General features: G+C 41.4%; 3 protein-coding genes across 3 annotated transcripts; 2 read left to right on the top strand and 1 right to left on the bottom strand.

Annotated features, from left to right (window-relative positions):
• Positions 1-1,494: 1,494 nt before the first annotated feature.
• On the bottom strand, positions 1,495-12,383 carry zhx3b (zinc fingers and homeoboxes 3b). Its single transcript, XM_030769408.1, has 3 exons — positions 12,349-12,383; positions 2,770-6,461; positions 1,495-1,978 (listed from the first exon to the last, which is right to left on the bottom strand). Exons 2-3 carry the CDS (start codon positions 6,296-6,298, stop codon positions 1,941-1,943), a joined length of 3,567 nt encoding a protein of 1,188 aa, XP_030625268.1. The 5' UTR covers positions 6,299-6,461; positions 12,349-12,383; the 3' UTR covers positions 1,495-1,940.
• Positions 12,384-13,557: 1,174 nt separating this feature from the next.
• rab5if (RAB5 interacting factor) lies at positions 13,558-16,252 on the top strand. Its single transcript, XM_030768955.1, has 4 exons — positions 13,558-13,834; positions 14,509-14,612; positions 14,732-14,861; positions 15,451-16,252. Exons 1-4 carry the CDS (start codon positions 13,724-13,726, stop codon positions 15,490-15,492), a joined length of 387 nt encoding a protein of 128 aa, XP_030624815.1. The 5' UTR covers positions 13,558-13,723; the 3' UTR covers positions 15,493-16,252.
• Positions 16,253-18,140: 1,888 nt separating this feature from the next.
• On the top strand, positions 18,141-24,424 carry dhx35 (DEAH-box helicase 35). Its single transcript, XM_030768935.1, has 21 exons — positions 18,141-18,180; positions 18,727-18,854; positions 19,152-19,244; positions 19,463-19,540; positions 19,650-19,754; positions 20,024-20,085; positions 20,285-20,354; positions 20,602-20,661; positions 21,004-21,116; positions 21,496-21,592; positions 21,686-21,844; positions 22,015-22,225; positions 22,348-22,472; positions 22,604-22,658; positions 22,778-22,968; positions 23,246-23,323; positions 23,409-23,538; positions 23,627-23,708; positions 23,849-23,920; positions 24,050-24,161; positions 24,347-24,424. Exons 1-21 carry the CDS (start codon positions 18,141-18,143, stop codon positions 24,383-24,385), a joined length of 2,100 nt encoding a protein of 699 aa, XP_030624795.1. The 3' UTR covers positions 24,386-24,424.
• The last annotated feature ends 1,412 nt before the right edge of the window (positions 24,425-25,836 follow it).

Genomic DNA, 25,836 nt, shown 5'->3' with positions numbered 1-25,836 from the left:
AATGTTATCCTGCTAACTGACAAAAAAATCCTGCTTTGTGACCCCCTTTATGACCTGGCTCTTCTTACACTGAAACCCAGGTGTGTTTTCACAGGAAGCGACGGGTAAGGGATTATGGGAGGAGTCAGGAAGTGACTCTGCAGTGCTGTTGTTGCTTCACAGTTCTTTTTGGAATCTTTTTTTTTTTTTTTTTTCCATGTTGCTAGGAGAGAGAGTTCTCCAGGGGTGACCCACTCTGTTAGAACATTTGGTTCCGTGTGACAGACGGTCAGGGACTGAACTGTAGGAAGGGGTGTGGAGGAAACACCAGATGTTTACAGGCTAACTCAACAGCGATATTTTTAAATGTACAGTGTACTACACTTCCCTGTCTGGGTGAATCTTATACATTAGAAAAGCCTAACTCATCATGTTAGAATATTTTTAGCAGGGAAAGATGTACTGTTAAAGCCATATAGTTTGGAACTGGTACAAGATGTGTGAGGGAAGAATCGAACAGACCGAAAAAGCAGTGCGTCTTCATACAGTACGTGCATTGACCACCATTTCTTTCAGCCTTGGGCTTGTGTTGAATTGAGAAGCATTCCTTTTGTGCACTGTATGCCTCATAATATATTTAAATGAATTGTGCTTCAAATTTACTCAAGTACGATACAGGAACAGGAAATCTGCAGACAAATTAAGAGCAAAGTCAGGGGAGAGGAGAGAGAGAGAGAGGAAAAAAAGGCAATGCCAGCCATTCTCCTAAGGGAGTTAATTTCTATCGCCAGTCCCCCTCAGCCACACAATATTTTCTCTTAATGTCATTGATCCTTTTTTTTTCCCCCCATAGTGTCAGATCCCTCTCTAGTGTTAATGAAGGCCTATCCTGCTGTGCAAATCTGTCTCTGTCATCCTGCATCTGCTTTCATGTGCCTCTGTGTTTATATACATATTTATTTATATATACACATAAATGAAAGATTCCCTGTTGGTCATGTATGCTTTTTTATGCTTTGTTTCACACATCAGTTTTGTTACCATGCTCTTATTTACAATCAAAGCCTTTTCTGTAATGTGCCTATGCTATATGGGGGGAAAGTATACATTTTAATTTTGCCTTTCATATGAAACATACTCAAGCCTGAGAATTAAATAAAGTACTTATTCAACTACTGTCAGATTGTTTTTTTTTTTTTTTCCAAAATGCAGTGAATCACATACATATTTTACATTAAAATTCTTTTTATTCTGCAAATAACATCTGTAAAAATTATACAACAGACCTAGGTATGTTTGAACTGGTGAAAGTTGTTTTTGTTGAATTTTTTTTTTTTTTTTTTTTTTTTTACACTTTTACAGTCATGATTTTATTTTCTTTTTCTTAGGAAAAAAATCCAAGTAAACAACCATGATGAATGTGCTGCAGTACTGATGCATAAACTATGAATTACACAAATGTCTCCTAGGTGCCATTTTGTCAGTCACATGGAAAAAAAAAAGGGGGGGGGGGGCCCTCTGTGAGCTGCATACCCCAAATCTACGTCTCCTAAAAACAGTCTCTGCTTCAACACAGCGACAGTTCCCGCCAGAGGATCCATAACTGTCAATAACTGTTCAGTCCAAGTGTTTTCCTAAAAACTAATTTGCCTCCCACCATTCTCACTGGGGTGTTTCCTCCAGCGAAAACTTGTTTCTCTCCACAATGCCATCTCCTCCTCTCCAAACAGCAGGCTGGTAGAGGGGTGCAAAGGAGGCGGGGGGAGTAAACAAAGTGACCTCCCAAGGAAGAGATGTTGGTTCTCATAACTGACGTATAAAAAAATGGGAGTCCTGGTTGTTATAGAGACCATCTTCAGCGCTCCTCTTACAATCAGATTCAGTCATTACAAAAAAACTCCCATAAAAGGCCTCCTGTATTGTACATCCCACAAGGCTTCATCTCTCCATCACACACTCGTTCACTCATGCTTCCTTCTTCCTCCTCCACTATCAGATCCTATGGCACAATCACATTGAATTTGATGTAACTTGTGGTTAATCACTAGCGTGTCATTTTATTTACCGAATATAATATTTTGGAAGTCTTAGACAAAACTGTGCACATATATCATGGGTATAAATCTAAGAAAAAAAAGGCAAATAGGCGTGTCAAAGCATTTCCCAGAAACAAAAGTAATTTAATACAAACATAAAAGTTTTAATACAAAATGCAAACACCAGTGGTCACAGAGATAGACCAGATTTCAAATTAATATAAAGAATGTCTAGCCAACCTCCAGCTTGTTAAGAACATCGATGATTTGAAGGAATGGCACAAATGCCTATTTTGTTAGATATGACTGATCTACACTATACTACTCAGTCACGTGACATTCATTTGTAAAATCAGGATAAAGTTCTGTTGCTTGCTGAGAACTTAAAAATACTGATTAAAAATATTTAGATCAATATAGGTCAATAGTGACTTTAGAATATGACACCCTTAAATCTAACACAAAACCTTTTTCATATTAATGGGACATTTTATTGTATTGTAGATATTTTACATATCTAATGTGATATCCCTCATCAAAAGAATTCTACCCCTCTTTCTAAATGTTTACATTTTTAATTTTTGAATGATATTTCTGCTGCATAAAAAGCAAGGGCTTGAAGAGCCTGAACGGTAAGTTGCTGCAAAAGTTACAATCAATCGAAACTACTGATAACAATCAGTGTAGTTTTGATTTATGTTGATATGCCATCATTATTAGCTTATCTTGAACTACTACAAAAGAAAACACTAACCTTGATAAGCATTTGTTGATATTACTTCAGCGGTCTTCTTTAAAGGCTGATCTTTTGACACGTTACTGTCCACCAAATGTTCCATCTGCTCCTCCTTAACTTCTCCTTGGTCCTCCTGCACTAATGCCATGGCATCCACTCCTTTGGATGGGGCTGCTGTTGGTGATCCTTTGATTTCCATTGCCTCCTCATTCTCCATCTTTCCATCCCCTGACAGCACGGGAGCCTTGGTAGTGAACCATCGCCTCACCAGGTCTTCGGTTAAACCACTTGACTGTGCCAGCTCAGTCACTTGGTTCTCATCCATTTTTCCATGAGCATCCAGATGTTCCTTCAGCACACTGGTATTCCCTTTCTGGAAGTCCTCCTCATCTGCCATGGACTGGTAACTCTCCAGCCACTTGAGCAGGCCATTTTTGAGGACATAGCGACAGTCTCCAAACCAGCGCACCACTTCTGGTCGAGGAAGTCCAGTTTTGGCACTCAGTTCATCGTACTGGGGGCTGCTGGGCCACTGTGTTCGTGCAAAGACCTGCTTCAGCAGATGGAGCTGATCAGCTGTCTTTTTTCCTTTTTGGGACGGAGATGGAACGGGTGTGGTTTTTTGGGAGACTGAGGGAGGCACTTTTAGAGGCTCAGTCTGAGGTGGTGGACTGCCTTCCATTTCAGGCTTGCCATTCGATTCAGTTACTTTGAGCATCTTTAGATTGATCTTAATAGGGTTTACCTTTGGCTCTGCACCTGAAATGTCCTCCTTTTGTTTCTCATCTTTGACCTGCAGTGATGACGATTCAGGTACAGGATCTTCTGTATCATTTTTCACATCTACCTCCTCCTTAACTGCGATGTTGCTCTTGTCCCTTTCATTCTCATCCTCTTCTTCCTCCTCCTTCTCTGCCCTTTCTGCCTCCTCCTTCTTCTTTTCTGCTGCCACCCTCTTTCGCCGCTCAGAGAACCAACCATGTATTTCGCGTCTTGTCATCTTTGTCTCGGCCCGTAATCTGTCCACCTCCTCACTAGAGGGGACTGGGTCCTGGGCAAAGCTAGCTTCAAGAGCCCGGACTTGATGGGGCTCCCGCTCTTTGTACCGTATAGCTGTGAAATCAGGGGAAGGTGGCCGTGGTGGACGTCGTGCAGGGGTGGTGGGCGATGTTGGGGACGGTGGATGAGATGTGCGTCGCGAAGGGGTGGTAGGTGATGTTGTCTGCTGATGTGGCGAGGGACTGAGCGGCACCTTCTGAGAAGTTTTCGGGCTCTCTGCGGATACCATGCTATCTGAGAGGTCAATGGGAGCAGCTGATGTGGTAGTGGTGGAGGTGGTTGCAGTGGCTGCTGAACACTGACCTCCAGAGCTAGACCGTGAGCCCTTAAGGTTGCGGAAATGGTAACGACGGTCACTAAACCACTTGCGTACTTCACGCACAGACAGACCGGTAAGACTTGTCAAGCGGTTGACCTCCTCTTGGTTGGGAAACTGACAAGTGAGAAAGCTCTGCTTCAAGGCAGCCAGCTGCTCTTGAGATTTCTTGTTCTTATAAAAGCTGGGATCCAAGAAGCTGTTGCTGGGGAGGGTGCGAGAGCTGTGGGATGTACCGGCTGGGGCTGGTGATGAGGAATCAGTTTTACGAGTGCTGGTGCAATCTGTGGTAGTTGTAGTAGTAGACGTAGTGGTAGCAGTGGTGGTGCTGGTTGTAGTGCTGGATTCATTTTTGCTGCTCTTGGTTTCGTCAATCATGTTAATATCACTGTCCTCCTTGATATCAGTTGTGCCTTTATTTTCACTGTTATTTTTGATAGTGTTGTTGCTGCTCCTGCTGTCAGAAGTTGTTTTAGCATTACTGTTGCTTGGTGCACTGCTTTTAGCAGTGCTAGAATTACTGATTTTACTACTGTTGTTGGTGGTGTTGGTGGTGCTGCTGCTGTTGATTTTGCCATTGTTGCTTCCACTCATGCTAATCACACTAGTATGACTGCTGATGCTACTCACACTGCTATTGCTGTTTGTGCTATGACTACTAATAATACTGTTTGTACTGCTGCTACTGCTGCTGTTACTGCTTCCACTGCTGCTATTGCTGATGGTGTAGTTTCCACTGCTGCTGCTCCCCACTGTGCCCACGACCATGCTGATCCCTTTATCTGCAACTAAGGCAGCAGCTGGCCTGGCCTGCATCATGGGTTTAGCTACTGCTTGTGGCTTGGGTGTCACAGCTAGGGCCACAGGAGCACTGCTGACCTGTATTCCATTAGCCATCATGGGCTGGGTGACAATAACCCCTCCTTGTCCAACTAGGCTTCCTTGCAGGATGTGGGGGATGCCAGTGTGGCCAAGGGAGGCTGGCAGAACTGTGATGGTTTGCTGAGGGGTGCTGTGGTGGGTCGGACGTTGCTGTTGCTGCTGACCAGCAGGTGGCGCTGTTTGAATAATTGTGTTGAACATCTTTCTACGAGCATCCTCAATTTCCTCTGGCGACCAGCTGATGCCCTGCTTAAGCCTCTGTGCTGTGAACCAAATTTTAATCTGCTCCTCTGGATACTTGGTGACCACTGTCAGATAGCAGAGCTCAGCTTTGGTAGGGTATGGAAACTTACTGAAGGAGGTTTTCAGGAAGCTGCTGTTGTCCATGGATGCATTGTAGGTGGGGATGCTGCTAAGAGGAATCATAACCTTGGGTAGGTTCTTAGAGCTGGATGACGAGCAGGATGAGGATGAAGAGGAAGGGGAAGAGGAGACTGGGATTGGGGCAGTCTGCTGGTGGATACTCCTGTTTTGAACAACAGAGACCACTTGAGTGATGGCTGTCTTCAGCATGGGCAAAGCTCCAGAACCATTGACTATCTGTATAGCAGATGGAAGAGTGACTTTGCTTGCTGCCCCATTATGTACAATAGTAGGCACATGCGTAACTGTCACTGCAGGAGGGTCTTTTTTCTCCACTTGCTTGCTGCCAGGGGCAGGGTCCAGTCTTGCCTCCTCAGTGGGAGGATGGGAAACTACAATCCTTTTGGGTTCTGACTTGCCCTTGAGCATTTTCATGATAGGAGTCTTGGTGATGGAAATCTCTGACTCCTTGGAGCTGGAGCTTTCCCCAGGACCCATAATCAGGCTTTGCTCCACCGTGACCTTTCTGTCCCTCTTCTTCAGTTGCAATGTGGTTGTAACAGTGCTGGGGTGGACACGGGCATTGTGCAGGGCAAGCCCCTCGAACTTGGCCGCACTTACGCCACAGTCAACACAATGAAAGCTAGGATCTGAGCGAAATTCCGGATGCCCACTGTAGACATGGTCTAGGAACAGGTTCAGATCTTGAGTTTCAAAATTACAAGGCCTGCAAGTATAAGTGCCTCCATCTTTATGAGAATCACTTGCATCATGCCTAGAACACTCCCCTAAACCTACAACGCCCTTTCCAGATCCACTCTCCTTGGTAGAGGAGGAGGACAGGCTGTCCTGTTCAAGATCATCCCGCAGATGCATGGTCTTGACAGGAATCATGCAAGGAATGGTCGACTTCCTCTTACTAGCCATGGCTGTTGATGAGCGTCTGCTCCCTGAAACACTTGCAGTCAGGTTGAAGTTCTGCGTTCTTCACCTTAGGGGCTGGCCATGGAAAAGAGGAACACAACCATCAGTCAGCCGAGAGTGATCCTCTTCCAAATCGGAGGTGTTTTAAGGGCATCAGATTTTGAACCTGTGAGAGAAATGAAATAAACATTTTAAAAAGGCCAATGATTTTTTTTTAACTTTAACAGTGGTGAAAATATAGGTAACCCCTGTTTGTTTTTCCAGCATTTAAATTAAAGCTGCATGGTAAACTTCTGAGCTACTCCCTGGGAATAATTTCTTTTTCATGCAGATATTCTAATAACATATCTAAAGTACACTGAAAAATACTAAATAGACACTTAAAGATCTAATTTAAGGAAGGCATGCTGATTGTGAATTTTAGGGTTTTGACCATCAATTTTTCTGAACTCACCATCAAAACTAAAACTGAGTTCATTGCAAAAAATACAAACCCTACCTTCACATATGTTTGTACCCAAAGACACTTTACAGCCTTTCATTCTCTGTTTTCGGGCATTGTTTACTCTCTAAAACTCTCCCTCCACACATTTCTTGTGCAATTACAAAACAGACTAGTGACTGCCTTTCAAAAAGACAGTAACTCCATCAAGAATAATCATACTATTCTAAAATCACTCATTCTTGTCTTTTGTATTTCTCTTTATACTTCAAGGTACAAGAGGAGGTGAAAGGATCTACATCCCCCAAAGCTTCTTTACTTGTTGTTCCTCTGTGTCATGACATTTCACTGCTGTTCCACGGCAATGACCCTACAAAAAGCAAACACACAGCAGCAACACACCAAGGAAAACAGGAGCTCACAATTTCATAACAACAGCTAGCCTAAATAATAGCCTAACTGAATAGCAACAGAGGTCATTGCAGCACACCTCACCACCCCAAATGTCTCCCTCACATCTGCCAGTCCTGTTGAAAATATAGGTCACCTCCATCTCATTCTGTAATCCTAGAATCCATGTACATGCACTTATTCTGCCACCAAAAAAGGTGCATAGTACACTAAACCAAAGGACTCCTTTCTCTAGAGAGGACATGGCCCTAGCAGGACTACAAAACCTTGAACGTGATAAAACACTACATATGGAAGACCACGAATCATACAAGCATATATCTGTCACACTATAAATTATAGTTATTCTAAATATTAGTTAGCTACACTCTTCATGTCCTTGGTGGCCCCTACAGATAGTTTGTAATGCCTGTTTATAGTACAAACAAGTAGTTTCATGGATGGGTGCTTTTCCTTTCTTTCTGGTATAGCTTAATTCTAATGGAGAAAAGACAATGGTGCCACTGGACATTCTGAGTAATGATAATTTTTCAAGCTTCCTTACATTGCAGGCGGCACAGTTCCCTCCAAAAATAAGCACTGCAATGTAACTGGTCTGATGTGATTCAATAAATCGGTGTAGTCTGTGGGAGACATCTCGGCAGTGTACGGTATCCTCACTGGAGAAAGCGCCTTGGTGCATTTCCCATGACCACCGAGGAGAGTTAATTCTGCACAGCCACTGCAGCTGTAACCGTATCCTACTTAAGGCTTCGCTGATGAAAAGCCTTATCCAAGCAGCGCAGATGCTACCAGAATCTTAAAACTCAACCAAGTGCCACATCCACATTCGTGTCTATTTGAATTCACTGACCAGTCCAAATTGTTGTCTACACTCGAGTACATTTGTTTGCAACACAGTTTGTTTCCCTTCAACAAACAGAAGGACTGTGGGAGGGTATATTAACAGAAGATAGAGTTTGCCATAATATAGGAAACACCACACCACTATTCCCCTATACCTTCCACTACAATACCCAGAGGATGGGAAAGTCCTTAAGTTGGGCCTTACTGCCACACAGTTCTGCATAAAGGGGCACAACCCTGCCAAGATTTGAGTGTCACATGACCAACACAAAGGAGTTGCAGAGTGGGCAGGGCCAACCATCATCACGTGGGTCAGACCCTGAGGGAGGAGGAATGAGGGAGTGAGAGGAAGGCAAGTGGGGGATGGGTGAGTAGGTTGGGGAGAGGGTGAGATTGTGCATGTGTATATGTGTGTAAGGGGGGGGGGGGTGCTGTTAACTGTTGTGGAGAAGAGACTGCAATAAGGTGTTTCAGCATGGCAATTTCTGCCCAGATGCCCCACCCCCCCACCCAAACACACCCACACATCCCTATTCTGCCACCCCACTACCTCCCCCAAACAATCGCACAGTCCTTCACTCTGTCATTCTCTCCCTCCTTCTCCTCCCTTCCCTCCCCATCCAAGCCCCCTCCCTCCTCCTCCCTGGCGCACTTCGAAGCCTCTGGAATGTTCCAAAGTGAGCTGTTCGGCCAATGGACAACCTGAGAGCCATACTGCAGTTGCTCGTGTTTAGCTGGTTTGAATGAGCTTCAAGCAAACATGAATCAATGTAAATCTTCAATCATAACATTACACTAGCCTCAGGCATATGCACTGAGTGTTCCATATAAATCCCCCCCCCCCCCCTTTACACAAAGCTCTGACACATCAGCCAATTCCCTGAGAAGCACTGTGGCTGGGTTGCTGGAACTACAGCCATTTTAACCTCATGTGAATCGCCACACAACCAAAGACACATGTGTCCTTCAAACAAGCAACCAAATATGTCCTCAGCAAAAAAATCGACTTGTGTATTTATCTACATCCATTTTGAGTCACATGCACACATTTTACTGACTCAAAAACAAGTTTCAAAGCATTACTGGATGACTGCAAAATTTATTTAAAATAAACTATCATTATTAACTTAAGTGTTCCCCTCACTGCAACGTCAGAAAACAAACAAGTTACAGCAGTAAACAGAGAGAGCTTGCAGCAAAACCCCTTGAACCCCTTGTGTTTCTAAGTCATTTTAGACAGCTTACATAGTTCATGCAAAGCAATCCTCTGGAGACACAGTTACAAAAAAAAGAACATTTTTTTATTGCTTCATTGGCAAACTTGGCATTGTCAATGGAGGTGCAGTGATAGTGGTAGATAGAGTGATTTTTGTCATGCCAGAGAACACATAAGCCACGCCACATGTCTTGTATGTCTCTCAGCCATATCACTAGTGTGCCTATCGGCTTCTATACCCTCCACGAATGGGCCAGATTTAGAGACTAAACATTAAAAGGGCCATTCTCTCAGCATAGTTCTTATGTTACCAACCTACACCTGAGAAGATTTACACTGAATTGCTCCAGTTGGTCTCACCATTATAAAGTCTGTCTGTTCATTCCTCCAACAGTCTGCCTGCCTCTCCCCTCCCCCACTCTCTCTTTCTCCCTCTCAACAAGTTCGGCCCGGTCTGTTGGGAGACAGGTCGGCAACGCCACTGATGTGTTACTATCCCCATGGCAACCAGCCCCCCTCAACCCCCCAGACTCTCTTTCTCACATACACACACACACACACACACACAAATACGCACACAGTAGTCACCTCACACACTGTCAGGTTTCTGGCTCTTGCAGGCTTGTTTTTTCCACACACAAATGTGACTGGAGAGTCTTGGCCCTGCTCCTATTTCAGTGCCTCATTCGGTGTCCGTGTCTCTTAGGTGTGGTCATCGGCATCAACATACATCAACACAAGAATTGCACATGACAGTCGCGCTGTCTCATTTACTTTCTACAGCTCAACTGTCTTGCCCCATTTTCAAATGGTGAACCAATCTGGTTTGCCTAAATTGAGGCAAAGGCCTGTTTTTACTTCACCTGAAACGAGGATACACAGTGTTCCAAGTCTGGGTACTTATAAAAGTTAATCTACCAAAATTCTAAGAGTATTTTACTTTATGAGCACCACATCTCTAAAACGAAAGCCTCTATTTTTTTTTTCGTTGTTGTTGTTGTTAATACGGGAAAGAGCGGCCTACGTGCCTTTGTGCCAGGGGTGCTGATTCATTTTGGTTGCATAATTTGTTTCTTAACATTGCTTTATGAAAGCTTCCCATATCAGAACATAGGCCTACGTTAAGACTTGGAATAACATGTAAAGCGTTGCATTTGGTCTCCAGCAGAGGAGCAAAGGCTACGATTTCTCTGTGACCAGCACCTCAGGCGTTAAGGCTCAGTTAAAAAAGGAAAGGGAAAAAAAATGGCGGCAGACCACGCGCTCTGCTGTCCAACCTAAAATGGCTGACATCACAGCCTCTTAACCAGCGAGGCACTGCAATGCCAGCGCCTGCTGACCAAAAACGCTAGTTCAGGATGAAGGAGCTTTCTCCCATCCTGCTCATTTCATAGGACTGCTGGCTCATTCTGCCATCAAGGGAACTTTCACTGTCTTGTTTGGGCATTGCTTTAGTTTTGCATCTAGTGCACCTAGGATGTGGAGAAAAACATTACTGGCAGGAGAAAAAAGAATAAAAAGACAAAGACCACATTAAAAGGTATACACATTTCAACATAACTCAAAACTGACTCTTTATGATATTGTATGTCTTAACTAGGAATTCTAACTGATGAACTGAATTATTACTCCCTAACTGATAACGGTTTGTTCTGAAAATAACTAGACTGACGTCTACATGGATTTGCCAAATGGTGAAATAAGTGAGTAATTCATAACTTAAAATATAGTTGTACATTGTTCTGCTAACCAGTTCAATAATAGGTAATGTTTCAAGGACAAGAAAACAACCAGTACCTGAGAATACAACTTTTGGCACATAAAACTATCAAGAGCACATATATTAAAAAGGCAGGTCAACCTCAACCCGTGGGTTTACAAACATTGTATGGCTGGTTGACCATTCAACAATGTTAATCTCTTTATTTTCATACAAACAAGCCTCTGCTGCGATGACCGTGACCTTTGTAGCTTTGGCTGTGGAGAGGCGCACTCACAGTCTTCAGCTCTAGTTTTCTAAATGTCTTCTACCTCTGGTATGCCATGGGTCACATTTACATTTACATTACAGCATGACTTCACAGCACTTAGGCATGCTTTCTGGCAACACTCTAATATATCATGATCACTAAAGTAGGCGGTACAGGAAAAAAACCAAAACAAAACATTAGCGTGTTGCATATACCATACTGAGGGGTGTGTCAAGTGATGGACTAAATTAAGAGGGAGCTACTATGAGGTAGACATGGGGATGATTCCACCCAGTGACATGCTCCCAATCTAACACAAAAAACATATTGATAAGTCATCTGAGGGGTCTTGAACTGTCCGGGGTTTTTTTTTAAACAGGTACAACAATAACAGACTAAACAGAATGACTCTTCATTAACTCATTCGTCACAGTTTAGCAGTTACACAATCTCAACTGGCACATTTGGACATTCCTTAATTTGTTGACTGTTTATTCATACTATCATATATCTGGAGAGTCTATTATATTCTATATAATGTTATACTAATGGTAGCTTAACGTTACGCTCATGGTTATCATGGCTGGTGGGCTCTGATCACGCAAACGAGCCCAGTTTATGAGTGAATCCAATTTTAAAAACTCCACCAGAACAATGATCACTGGTAACTTAACCATTCGTCATGAGGAGACGACTGGAGCAAACATTGTCGATAAACATTTAAATTTGTAGCCTCATAAATGAAGCTACCGTTAGAGTATGTAATAAGACTGAAACAATACATACGGATGAAATTAAAGATACCTCTTCACTATGACATTAACAAACATAGAGAATTCCCGACATTATTGCTTGAGGCAAACCTGGCGCGTGCTGTCCGACCGCTCAAGTTTCATGCCCAAAGCCAGTGATAGCAACGGCAATGGCTACCAACATCTTGGCAAAATAGTTACCTATTCGGTACAGAAGAAAACACTATACCCCAAAACTAGACTCGGCGCCCCCCACCTACTGTCGCCATTTTACACAAGCGACTTCGTGTAGCCAGTAAACTATATTACCCTGCGTAGCAAAGAAAAGGTAACGTAGGCTGGCTTGTAACTACAACTTTGTGTCGTAACTACATGGAAACAATGTTTCATATGTAAAACCATGAAACTGAACTTACCCAGCACTTGGTCCAAGAAATATATGAGAAAGAAAATACGTTAGGAAACTGTACGCTTAGCACCAGTGAAACAAAATAAATAAATAACGAGAGATGTAGGATTCTGAAAGAGCTAACTGAAGTGGGGGTGGAACCTCTCTCTTAGGTGTTCATAGTAAACGTGATATCGGCCACCAGGGCATGGACCGACAAAGGCCCCTAGTTCTTGTTTATTTCGAATCGATCTCGGCTGTAAGAGAAGGGAAAAGAAACTACGACGTACGTACCCAGGCCAGGGACACGTGATCCAAAGCGTCACTGACTACCAAACCAGTGATCGGAATGAGCTCATGAACCGGCCAGAGGGGAAAAGTTAATTTGAAGAGCACACGTTTGGCCATGCTTTATGGCTCAAAGCAACTCCTCATATAACCAACGTGAGGTGGTATGCGATGTGCTATAGGCGTAAGATATATCTTAAGAGATACATCGTTTGAAAGAATATGAAGCATTTTATACAGTTTAGGGTGCAGGGACAGGTGATGCTGTGGGTACAAATGCTGTTTTAAAATGTAATAATAGACAACATATTAAGTTATGCAAAAGAGCTGTGAGTCAGTAACTTTTGTTTCATTTGCCAGAATTTACATAGAAAGGTTTGTGGCATGGTTTTATTTGTTTGTACACAATTGAAATGGTAAGTAAAATTTCAAGAAAGTGAATAAAACCATCGTACCTATTAGAAAGTGAATAAAACCAACTGTAGTATTAACATGGAATTTAATCTATTTCAGGTGCAGTTTATGGCAGCGGTCAGGTTTTACACTGTAAATCATAGTCACCAGAGCATAAAAATGAACCATAATGGCTGTATATAAGAATTTGTTTAATTGCTGTTTTAATCTTCAGAGACCTTTTATGACAAGAGAAGTTACGTTTCTAGAGATATTAATACATACCGTAAATCTAAATCGTTTTGCATCACACCATGCAAAAAAGAAACAGGGGAATGGACGAATGGATTCATTCATTCATTCATTCATTCATTCATTCATTCGATTTCATTATTTCTTTCGGGGCATTTACTCCAACTTTAGATGGCGCTGTCTAATTTTGAACAACTCTTGAGAGCTCAACACATTTTACGGTGGCGACGTCGCATTCGGTAATTGGCCACTAGGACAGGGTCAAACTGTATGTACGCATGCGCATGTCCTAGTCCGTTTAACACCAATTTGAGGAGTCAGCAGTGTCTTTATTTTTTAAAGAAATCTTTCTAAGATCTGGTGGTGTCGGCCCAACACAAGGATCGGGATAAAAATCACTTAGAATAGCCGAGTGCTTTTCTGGTAAATAATCTGGACTGACGAACCGTACTCCGTAGTAGTTACAGATAATGACTAACAGCTCTAAAAGAAAGGAAGAAGTTCATCATCTTTCCAATGGTGGTGTGAAGCAATCCACATGGAGCAAAGCGTTCAAAAGTAAATCTGTCTGGGAAGACAAGGTTGGTTACAACTACGCAGTATAACGCTAATGCTAGATTATCAAAGATGTATCTGTATTTATGTGGTCAGTATATTGACGTTCAGCCTTTTCTCGACTTGCTAACACTTCGATATCTTTGCCGGGTTTAAGTGGTTAGCTACATAGTTAAGTTGCAATGCCAAGTTAGCAGGATAATGGTGGCTAGCTAGGTTAGCTTGAAGACTTGCATCATGTGATTTTGGGTCTGTCGAAGGATTTAAACATGGTCTTGAGTGAGGATTAACGTAAGACATAATGATTCGTTTTGTCTTGCCGCGACACCATTCTGATTCATGAAACATGCGCTGATTTGTTATCTTAGGCGTCCTTCAGTACAGGTTAACCACAGACCGTGAAATAGTCTATGAAATCTAATCTTCACACCGGACAATTGAGGTGCTTTATTCCTTACTTAACTAGCTCACACGCAGATTTTCTCCAAACCACACTCAATACTAAATTACAATGATGTATCATAAATGTTTACCCCACGTTGGGAACCACGGCTTAATGACTTCATGAATCTATTTAATTCTTTAGCTCGGCTTCAAAGCATCTGTGTAAACAGCTTAAAAGCCAGTTAAATACTGTCACACATCCGAGTAGGTGTTTCGTTGCACCATTGTAGTTACGCTCACTCTCATTTCTCCACAGGATGAATTTTTAGATGTTATCTACTGGTTTCGACAAGTCATTGCTGTCGTTCTTGGAGTGATATGGGGCATAGCACCATTGAAAGGATTCCTGGGAATAGCAATGTAAGAAACCACTTTTTTTTTGAAGGTTTGAGACAATGGGCATAAACAAAAGCATACGTGACACAAACATCCTTTACAGTCTGTTCTGAGAATGCTTCTATTGCATTTCTTTCCTCCAGATTCTGCATTATCAATGCAGGTGTCCTGTATGTCTACTTCAGCAGTTTCCAACAGGTGGATGAGGAAGAATATGGGGGTACATGGGAGCTCACCAAAGAAGGCTTCATGACTTCCTTTGCATTATTTTTGGTACTTATATTCACACTGTCTTTTTCCTTACACTGTTCCTGGTACAAAATACTTATGTTCTTCCTTCCACCCCTAGTGCCATCTCTCTGTGTATCTATCCATCCATATAGAGTCACTATATGGATGGATGAACTGTATCATACACGGAACCATTAAGTACTCCAAGTGGTAGTGACCAGATTTTTATGCAAAAGCAGAAATGTGCTACCTTTGCTGTCTAGAAAAAAATGTAACCTGGATTAAGGTTAAAGAAAAAAACCCCATGTAGTTTAGCACTAATAATGGTAAAAATGATAATCATGAAAGCAACTTTCATGAAAAAAGGGTATTAAACCTACAAAATAAGTGGTGATAGTGCATTTGTAAATGTCTCCACATTTTAAAAATTGAACTTATTTGGTTCTGGACACTGCACTTTAATGATCTGAATGCTTTGAATTTTTTTGGAACATGAGTTTTAAGGCAGCGCTTAATGGATTTAACCAAAGATGATTATCTGTCATTGTTTTGATTTGTGCTCATTGAGTCTTTATTTGCATAGAAAAACAGAGACATGACTAAATATTGTTGTGTTGTCCTTTTAATGCAGGTGGTATGGATAATATTTTACACAGCACTACATTATGACTGATGGAATTACCATTTTAAGAGCAAGAGCAAGATGAACATACGAATGACATAAAATCTAATGGCTGGAAGGAACTTTGGACTTCAAGGCACTTGAGATGTTACCAGCAGCACAAAGCATCCTTGAAAGAGAGTACATGATACATGTACGTGGGTACATTTGGTTTACTGACCTGTGTAGATCTCTGGGTCACGGGTTGTGCTCGAAACTACATACCGCGTCCTGCCTGGTCTTGAGATGTCAAGGATAAGTTCCCACTTGGCAGGATAAGAGTATGATGCTTCGAATACAACCTTGTCAGTTTTAAGCTAGTTCTTTCAATGCACTGCCATGGTAAATGTGTTCCTCTTTTGCTGTCTTTTTTTGTTTTCTTACAAATAACAGTATGTCCATCAGGAAAATGTAACTTATTTTAATTTTACCATGTTTTTGTTTTGAGAATTAGCTTTCAAATCAAATAGTCTTACTTCATGTTATGACTAGTTAATTTAAAAGGACTGTAAATTCTGTACAATTTCCATTTTATCACATCCACGTATCAATGATTTATTTGTATTTCTCTTTTGTCTCCTATGATGTAACGTACGTCTCAGTATTTTATAATGTATCAATGGAAGGCAAATGTACTTGTGGGAGAGCTTGTTATGATCCTACTGTACCAAGTATACATAAGGCTTTTGAGAGACTGTATTTTCGGGTCGAAGTCTTTTGGGAATCGTATTAAACATGGGCTTTGTCTGCCCCAGATTTTCCAAAACATGTATTGTGTTCACTTACTAGTAAACAGTATGTCCTGTCTGTTTGCTCTACTGTCATCTCAGGTCTAAATAACATTGGTGCTGGTTAGAAGCCCAAAGTTGGTTATTCAGTCTCATGGTATATACAGACTTTGTTATAAAGAGGTTTATATAGCACTACATCAGCAGAATGTTTTCACCTGAGTTTTTTGGAAGTGTTTGTACCCTGACATTGAAGGCTTTACAGTATAGGTCAATGGAAGAGGCAAACATGCTGTAATCTATTATATGAATAATTTTTTTTTTCTGCTAGCTGAACAAATTGTTCTTTTGCGTACGTGTTCCATTAGCTGTTAGGCCTGTTTTTGGCATATAGAACTCTGCACTGTTCTGCACAGATTTGCTGATCTTATCCAAGCATAATCTACAAATTGTGCGTGGGAAATGGACACATAATCTTCAGTAATTCTGTGTGAGAAGAACGCCACAAGTGTTTTCACCAAAATATTTAGGTTTCATATCTACCACATCAAAAATATCAGATGTGTCCCTTACATATATACTTACACTTTTTTTTTTTTTAAAGAGCTTCAGTAATTTAAAATAAAATTACTGTGAGTGCTAACTTTAAATATCCTTTGACAAAAAAATAAGTAAACAAAACAGTGTTCAAGGAGGCACACAATAATTCAATGTCAAATCGTTTATTCTAAGAATAATTGCAAGAAATATTTGGTAAACATCTTAAAGAACAACTTGTTTTTCAAGATACATAAGGGCAAGTACAAACATTACTGTGCCAGTTTGAATGTAGTCATTCAACCATAAAAGTACAAGAGTGTGGAGGGTTTTTTCCTTGAGTATGTTCTTGAAACGTGGTTCCAGAGAGAAACTGTTTTCATAGATTTGCTCCCTGTTAATCTGGATTCAAATCAGGAAAAAGGTTATTCTCACACATACAGACGATAAATGGGAAACAGCCAATATGATTTCTCTTTACTCAAAACATTCAAGCAGTACTCTTAGCAAATTATCTTCAGCTGTCTATTTTCACCTCGCCTTTTATAAATAATTTTATTAGTCTAAATGACACCAAATATTAAAATATTTGTATTTTTCAGTATTATGTAATCCTGAGCTGGATGTTCAGACTGATAACATTAACAACAAAGTGACTTTTCATAGAATTGCAACAAGAAGCCTTTCTGGTTATAAAGGGTTGTAACAGTCTGGTTACAAATATTTTCAGTGTTGTTTATTTGTTAATTTAAACGAAATTAAAAATAGTCAGAAACAATTATTTCACCACAAAGTATTTTTGTCTCCATTTTCCAAAGAATAGTTACACTGCACATAGCACATGCAAATACGTAGTCTATTTAGGCCAGTTCTGGTGCTCATGTGAAAAATGTCTTTAGACTTTTCGGCAGGCTGCTTTCAAGAAGGGATTAATTGGCTTTACTTAAGCGAGGCGAGTTGACCAAATGAGCAAGATCACCTATTCATTTTTGTTTTCAGTAATTTCAGAGATTATTCGTCGGATTATAATCAAGTAGCTTTTGACCAAGAATGTATTGACCTTTTAACGACCGCGGACAATAAGAGAAATATTGAGGCCGGAAGTTGCATGTGCTCTGTTGTGCTCTTGTTGCCACCTGAAGTTTCGCATGGCACCACAACCTCAGAAATCGGCGAGAACGGGACAAGTGATGACTGGGGACTAAGATCTCAGTAAAGTTGTTTGCACCTGTGTAGAGTTCTTGTTTGGCGATGGAAGCGAATTTAGGCGTGACCAACGCTTCAGGAGGTCCCCCTTTGAGGTGTGGAAGGTCAAATGTAATCTCAGTGCCCCCTTGTGGACAAATAGTAGTCCATTCACAAAGTTTTGGAAAATATTATGACGTATGGTACAAGATGGCGGCGCCCCACTCCACGATGAAATTTTGGAAACCCGGTAAGAATGAATGGCAGAATAATTAACAGAATTCCTTATATGTACACATCTTGTTCACTTGGTGTGGTGAACAGTTCTGTAGAACATATCTGCAGAATCTAGGGGCTATACATATCCTCTCCGATTTCATTTTAACTTGCGTTGTGTTTTCGCCTCTGCAGTGGTCATTGACTTTTCGCCTCCTGAGCATCTCGCTTTGCGTATTGGCAACCCATGCTAGATCACCTGCTTTTAGTAAAACTAATTAAACAGTCTTTGAATCATTTTGCAGTTTCTGTCATGGGAAATTCTGTGTATTAAGCTGCAGCCCTTGTCATGAATCAAAGGCAGTGGACGTGAGGTGGCTGGTCAGTTTCAATTAACGTTAGGCAAACGACCTCAGCGACCATGGCGGTCATTTGTTACTAGCTGAAGTGCAGTCACAGAAAACATGGTATTACAACTTTGAGATTTTAAGCACTCGTGTTTGCTAATTTTGCCGCGTTATATCCGCGCTCTGAAACTAATGTATAATTTAATAATTGTCAATAATTTATGCTTATGCAGGGTCGGAGGCTCCCGGGGTTACCGAGGAGCGAGAGCTGACAACAGAGACTACTGGCTCTCCGGTCATTTATAACCCGCACACGGCTCTGTCCATTGAGAAGCAACGTCAGAAACTGCCAGTGTTTAGGGTATCTTACAACGTTTCCCCTTTATCAAGCTAACACTTCAACCAATACATTAATTATGAATATTTGATGATTAGGACATTTGTCTTCTCAGTAAGGTTCTCCTTATCGAAGTACAGATCATAAAATATTCATAAGACCTAGCGTATTTTTGACGTATTGAGCTAATATTAACTCTCTTAATAACACGCCTACATCTTTTATAGAGTTGAATGTTGAGAGTTCTTTTCTGCAGTAGTGCTCTTGAATTAAGTAATAGTATGTTTATTCATTATGTGGACAATTCTGTTGTTGTTTTAGCACAGAAACAACATCCTTTACTTGGTGGAGAGCTACCAGACTGTAGTGATTGTTGGAGAGACGGGATGTGGGAAAAGCACACAGATACCTCAGGTCAGTGCTGCACTTCAAAGTTTTTCAGATCTCCTCAGTCAAGTAATCCTGAGTCAGGTTGAATTTGACTGATCTGTCAGCCAGTATTTTTTGCTTATTTCTGGAAAGCTTGCCCTGCAATATGAAGCTGAGAGGGGAAGAGGATTTGTGAGGAAATATTTGCATTTTTCAAGGTCTTTTTTTCTTTAGGTGTCATCTGTTTTTTTTTCCCCTCTCAGTATTTGCTGGAGGCAGGATGGGCAGCAGAGGGAAAGGTTATTGGGGTGACTCAGCCTCGAAGGGTGGCAGCTATTTCGGTAATAAAGCCCATTTTTTCTTTGTCAGTCTCTCATTTTAAAGCAATAGTGGGACTGCCTATAGCTGACTAGGAATCAAACATGGATCTGTATGGATGTTTGTTCATAGGTTGCCAATCGTGTAGCAGAGGAGCGGGGAGCAGTGCTAGGGCATGAGGTGGGCTACACAATCAGATTCGACGACTGCTCTGACCCCCATGCCACCCGTATTAAGGTAATGGAGACAGCTGCCCTCCTCCTCCTTTTTCGGGGGTGGTTCAAACGCTGTGTACGCTGTGAATCATTACGCTCCTCTGTGTTGCCTTGTCCCTGGTCGAGTATTTATCTTTTGTCACATCATGTGAACAAACAATGCCTGTGCCAGTCTTTTCTCTACAAAAACGCTAGTCCTCACAGTTTTGTCATGTTCATCTGACATTTGACATCTTAGTTGTCTGTTTCTCCTGTGACTGATACATATCTGTTCTGCCTTCCCCTTTTCAGTTCCTTACAGATGGAATGCTGGTGAGGGAGATGATGGCTGATCCACTTTTGAAGAAGTACAGGTAAAGTTCATTCAGTAATGTGTCCTACTGTCATTCCACTGGAACTGTCCCTTTAAAAGGACTCAACAGCACGATAAAACAGCACATGACAATTGCAATAGAGAATAGTATAGAAAGCACCACAGGTGTTCATTAAACATGCGATAAGCTTGTAAAGAGGACAGGACTGAAGGTGTTTTACATTATTTTCCCTCTATAGTGTTCTGATGTTGGATGAAGCGCATGAGAGAACCCTCTACACGGATATTGCCATTGGCCTCCTGAAAAAGGTGAAATATGTCTTTTGAAATAGCTGTAAATCAGACCTTTGTAGACATTATTAGACCTTCTTTTGTCATCATTATCTGTATGTGGGAAAAGAAAAGCTGTGACTGTTGCTTCAGAGTGTCTTGTTTATCCTCACAAGTCATTGACTAAGTTTTGGTTCAGCAAAAGCAGTAATGGATGTTTTGATAAGTTTTTTCTCATCCTCTGCTCTTATATCCTTTTCTGACTCTTCTCCTTTACTTTTCCCAGATTCAGAAAAAGCGGAGAGACCTTCGCCTGATTGTGGCCTCTGCAACTCTGGATGCTAAGGTTATTCTAATCTTTAAACAAATGTGGAGAAGTGCTGCGTCAGAGCGAGACAATGGGATAAATGAGAAGAGATTAATGAGGGAAGATAGGGCAGTACATTCAGGGACTGTAGCTGAATGGTGTTTTGAATGGACTGGTATCCGTTGTATTCCATTCAGCAAGTAAATTGCACAGTCAGCACTTTCATTTCAAATCTAATCATTGCTTAAAACTTTTTTTTCCCGCCTTGAATACATGAACTTAATTATAGTTCTCAGAAACAAGATTTTCTTTAATTGTAGCTCGGTATTTGGAATGAAAGGTGTTGTAATAAGTAATTCTGATATAATATTTTTATCTTAGAAATTTCAAGAATTCTTCAACCTGAATGAATCTGGAGATCCTAGTAAGGACACATGTGGAATTCTGACAGTGGAGGGTCGCACCTTCCCTGTGGATATTTTTTACACAGTCAGGTAATAAACACTATATTTAATACTGTTATGGATGATACATTTTATATTGATGACAGAATGTGAATATTCATCATAATGGGTTTTTGGGGAGTATTTTCTTGCCCGCTATGAGCATTAAGTCAGGGGGTAATGTCCTGTTTTGTCTGTTGTGGGCATGTATAGCCCGCTGAGACTTTAAATAGCGATATTTGGCTCTAAATAAACTTGAACTTTGAACTTTGAACTTATAATAGCGGTATTTTGCACAATACAGTCTCATATGGTTTTATGTGTAGAGAATTGTGTGAATCATGTCCATAATGTTATGTTGATATGTTCTGTTCTGCTGTTGAGGCTGAACCAGTGAAACCAGACCACTGTTCTTTTTTCTTGCTTGTAGCCCAGTCCCTGACTACGTGAAAGCCACTGTGGAGACTGTGCTAAAGATTCATGAGACAGAGGATGATGGAGATGTGCTTGCATTTCTCACTGGACAGGTGTGTGTGTTTGTGCATGTGCGTCCATTTTTCGAAGCGATTTTTCACCTGCCACGTATGTACTTTATTGAAGTGTCTATGTTGTTTGGACAGGAAGAGGTGGAGAAGGTGGTATCTATGCTGCAGGAACAAGCGCGGACGCTGTCCCGTTACGGCATGAAGAAACACCTCCGAGTCCTTCCCATGTATTCCGGCCTGCCGTACACTGAACAAATGAAGGTGTTTGAAAGAATGCCCCCTACTGTTCGCAAGGTGAACTTTTCTGGACTGTGTAGTATCATTTTTGTCTGTCTATAATACTTCTTGCGTATATCCCATATTTTACAAACATTTTGTTTTCATTTTAATTCCCAGTACTACACATGCGAGATTTGTGTGTATTGTGTCTTTGAAGTTATGTTTTCATACCCCCCCCTTCCCAGGTGGTGGTTGCCACTAATATTGCAGAGACGTCCATCACCATAAATGGTATTGTGTTTGTCATCGACTGTGCGTTTGTCAAGCTGAGGGCTTACAACCCGCGCACTGCGATCGAATCCCTGATTGTCACCCCAATATCCAAAGCGTCGGCCTCTCAAAGAGCAGGCAGGGCTGGCCGTAATCGCCCGGGAAAGTGCTTCCGTCTCTACACAGGTACTGCTGTGAAAGACGGGACGCATTCCTATAGATTCCTATTGTGACTTCACAGTCTGCTTAATTCTACGATGGAGGCTGCTGTTAACTCCACTGTTGTGGTTCTTTCTGTCCCCCGTCAGAGGAGGATTATGAGGAGTTACCTCCCTCCACGATTCCTGAGATGCAGCGCACCAGCCTGGCCCCTGTCATCCTGCAGCTGAAAGCTCTGGGTATCGACAACGTGCTGCGATTCAGCTTTCTGTCTGTGAGTGTAGGAACCATGGCTGGATAATAGTGTATCATAGCGAGAAAGTTGATTAATTGAGTAATAAGTCTTAACCTGTTTGAGAGAAACAGTGTGTTTATTGACAGAGGTATTTCTCATTTGTTTTGTAGCCGCCACCTGCCCAGTCTATGGTTCAGGCTTTGGAACTTCTCTATGCTCTTGGAGGTGAGATTATTACAGTGTTGAATCAACATCCGTGTTTTTTATTGTGGTTTGACAGAATCGAGGTATTAGTCTCTTCCTCTGATTGTTCCAGAGCTGATCTGTTAATCTTCTTTGATTAGGTTTGGACCAATATGGACGTCTGACTGACCCTATGGGTGTGCGAATGGCTGAGTTTCCCCTCAGCCCAATGTTTTCTAAGATGCTTCTGGAGTCGGGCAACTTTGGCTGCTCGAAGGAGATTGTCACCATAGCAGCCATGATGCAGATCCAGAATATTTTTGTGGTGCCACCCAGTCAGAAGAAGTCAGCTGTGAGTTCTGGGAATGATGCTCTAATTCTTTTACTGATGTGTGAGACTGAGGAGCGAAGAGGGATGATTGTTAAACCAATGTCGGTAACTGTGCGGTCGTGAAATCTTCTCACCCTGCTGCTTCTTACCTTAATGTTTAGTGCACTCAACTCTGTGCAGAGAACCTGAGAGCTGGTACTGTTGTCTTATTTCCCTTTGGCAATGTGGTTGAGTTTTCTCGCTCTTCCTCTCACTCTCTCACTCATTCTCCATGTCTGTCTGCGTTTTTCTACCTCAGGCCAGAGAACACAGAAAGTTTGCGGTAGCTGAAGGTGACCATCTCACCATGCTGAATGTATACGAAGCCTTCGTCAAGGTAATAGCTGTTTTTAGCAGATTTTTATTCGTGACTTGGTCTTTTAAAGTGATTGTTAGCTCAAGGATTTTGTTTGTTTTTCCAGCACCAGAAAAGTTCTCAGTGGTGTCAGGACCATTTCCTGAACTACAAAGGTCTCACGCGTGCCGTGACTGTCAGAGAGCAGCTACGACGTCTCATGAACAAGTTCAAGGTGCCCCGCACCTCCAGTGAGGGTAGGCCAAAATCTGTTTGGGTTAGGCTACCTCTGTATGGTAGATTGAGAGTGCTGTTGGAGCTTAAAACCTCATTTTGTCCTTTCAGGTGACCCAGACGTGATCCTCAAGTGTATCGTGTCTGGATTCTTTGCAAATGCTGCACGCTTGCACCACTCTGGGTCCTACAGGTGAGCTGGCTTTCTTTTTTTCCAGCATATTCCGAGACCTGGGTGTAGATTTAAGACTTAAGCTGCAATGTTTTTGCGCAGTTTTTCCTTCGAGATATCGGCGAAAATGTCTTTATTTTTCTTCCGTCTTGTGGTCGTAGGACTCTGAGGGATGATCGAGAGCTTCACATTCATCCAAACTCTGTGTTGTATGGAGAGAAGCCCCCAAAATGGTATGTGAACTTCTCCTCAAAGGTCAAACTTTTTTTCTTCACTGCATTGGTCACATGTCAACAAACTGTACCTGGTTAACCATGAAATGCAGGGACAATCTCTCAGTTGCTCTGTGACCTTCTTTGTAGGGTGGTTTTTAATGAAGTGGTACAGACCTCAAAGTACTACATGCGTGATGTGACGGCAGTGGAATCAGCCTGGCTTGTGGAGCTTGCTCCACATTTCTACAAACAGGCTAAGGTAGGAATGGAGCGAAAAGGAGCAAATCTCTATTTCAAAAAAACAAAAAACACCACCACCAAATGATGGGTCTGTGTTCACAAATGATTCTTTTGGCATTATGTGTCTTAGTAAGTATCACTGTGCATGATTTTTTTTTCTTTATTTTTCCTCACCTCTCTGTTTTCTACCTCTTTTTCCCTTAGCATGGGTCACTGGGCAGCAAGAGAACCAAGGTCTTCTGAGCTGCTTGCTCTGAACTGCTGCTGAATGTTGGCCCCTTGCGGTGTTAACCATCATGAAACAGATAATAAACTGGTGGTGCCTGTACTCTAAAGCAGCTTTGGAACACACACACACACACACACACACACACACACACACACACACACACACACGAAAGAGAGAGTCTGTGGAATGAATGTAAGCAGCAATCCTGAAAGAGGATTGAATTCCTCTTAAAGTAAGCACTGTGTACCCTCATCCTTTTGTATATAGAGATGTATTATGTATTTATTTCCTCATGTTCATCTTAGGATACACACACACACACACACACACACACACAAATACACATGTAAATAGACAGAGTAGGCTTTGGTCCTGGAATGGATGGTCAGAAGTCATCCCCAGTGGTCGGAAGCTCCATTCTTTTTATGATTTTGTTTTTAATAATCACTTTTTTATGTTTTTGCATGGCTCAGTATTCGGAGAGGGTAGATATGATAATATGGCACAATCTTGAGGAATCACTTAATTGTATAATTATTATTATTTTTTTTTTTTATGTATCTGTGAGAAAGAGAAGTGTGATTGACAGGGATGTTGATTGACAGAGAATGTACTGGTCTAGTTTACCGTGTCACGTGTGTCCCTAGATGTTACTGATCTCTTTTTAAAGACCTCTTGGACTTCCTCACTCCTCTGATACTGTGTAGTTCAAAATTAGTGGCCTTTTTAACCATTTTGTGCCAAATATTCCTGAAACATATTTGACATTTCATAGTGTATGAAATGTGCAAATAGAAACATTGTTATACTGTTAGTTGGGTAAATAAAGAAGTGCCATTTTCGTATTGGTGCCTGAAACGAGCATTTAAACACACATGAAACCTCAAAATTCAAAGTTCTGCTTCTGTCCATTAGTCACTGACATTTTATGGGATTGATTGGGAAACCAGCGGCTATTTGTCTTCTTTGTTAGTGGCATGTGGTTTAAGTAAACTGACCTCATTTCTCATGGAAAAGTGGCAGATGTGTATTTTGCTTTAAATGAACTGTATTCAAATGATAGCATTCCATTCATTTGCTTGTTTTTGTTCCTTTGTTCTGTGTTTCATCATGGCCCTGGTAGAGCTAAACTCTGGAAGTCAAGCTTTTGAAAGGAGGGGCAAAAAAAGCAAAAAAGCAAAAACAACAACAAAATCATGGTCATTAGAACCAAACCATCTCTCATGTCAGTAAGGATACTCTTTAAATTAATTGGTAAATGTCTGCATGGTATACTATACTGTACTCTCCCTATGTACCAGTTTCATAACCTTCAGTAGCGTAGACATAGCGAAATTACAAAGTTTTAGTGCAGTTAAACTAGTTGAAAACACAGTAAATTGCAATATTCTTGCATGTTGAATAAAACTCTTAAACACTGAAAATCAGTAGTATGTTTACATATGAATCAGGAGACACACATAGC

This window comes from Chanos chanos, chromosome 3 (genome assembly GCF_902362185.1).
Source record: "Chanos chanos chromosome 3, fChaCha1.1, whole genome shotgun sequence".
NCBI classification, from domain to species: domain Eukaryota; kingdom Metazoa; phylum Chordata; class Actinopteri; order Gonorynchiformes; family Chanidae; genus Chanos; species Chanos chanos.
This window is presented reverse-complemented; position numbering and strand designations above follow the sequence as displayed.

What these genes read in the sequence shown, in the direction of transcription:
- dhx35 (XM_030768935.1), top strand. Translation starts at nt 18,141, where the DNA reads ATGGCGGCGCCCCACTCCACGATGAAATTTTGGAAACCCG. An exon ending in CTGCAACTCTGGATGCTAAG is followed by an intron (nt 20,662 to 21,003) that starts GTTATTCTAATC and finishes TTTTTATCTTAG; the next exon opens with AAATTTCAAGAATTCTTCAA. An exon ending in ATTTCTACAAACAGGCTAAG is followed by an intron (nt 24,162 to 24,346) that starts GTAGGAATGGAG and finishes TTTTTCCCTTAG; the next exon opens with CATGGGTCACTGGGCAGCAA.
- zhx3b (XM_030769408.1), bottom strand. Translation starts at nt 6,298, where the DNA reads ATGGCTAGTAAGAGGAAGTCGACCATTCCTTGCATGATTCCTGTCAAG. An exon ending in ATCAACAAATGCTTATCAAG is followed by an intron (nt 1,979 to 2,769) that starts GTTAGTGTTTTC and finishes ATTGTGCCATAG; the next exon opens with GATCTGATAGTGGAGGAGGA.
- rab5if (XM_030768955.1), top strand. Translation starts at nt 13,724, where the DNA reads ATGACTAACAGCTCTAAAAGAAAGGAAGAAGTTCATCATCTTTCCAAT. An exon ending in GGATTCCTGGGAATAGCAAT is followed by an intron (nt 14,613 to 14,731) that starts GTAAGAAACCAC and finishes TCTTTCCTCCAG; the next exon opens with ATTCTGCATTATCAATGCAG. An exon ending in CTTCCTTTGCATTATTTTTG is followed by an intron (nt 14,862 to 15,450) that starts GTACTTATATTC and finishes CTTTTAATGCAG; the next exon opens with GTGGTATGGATAATATTTTA.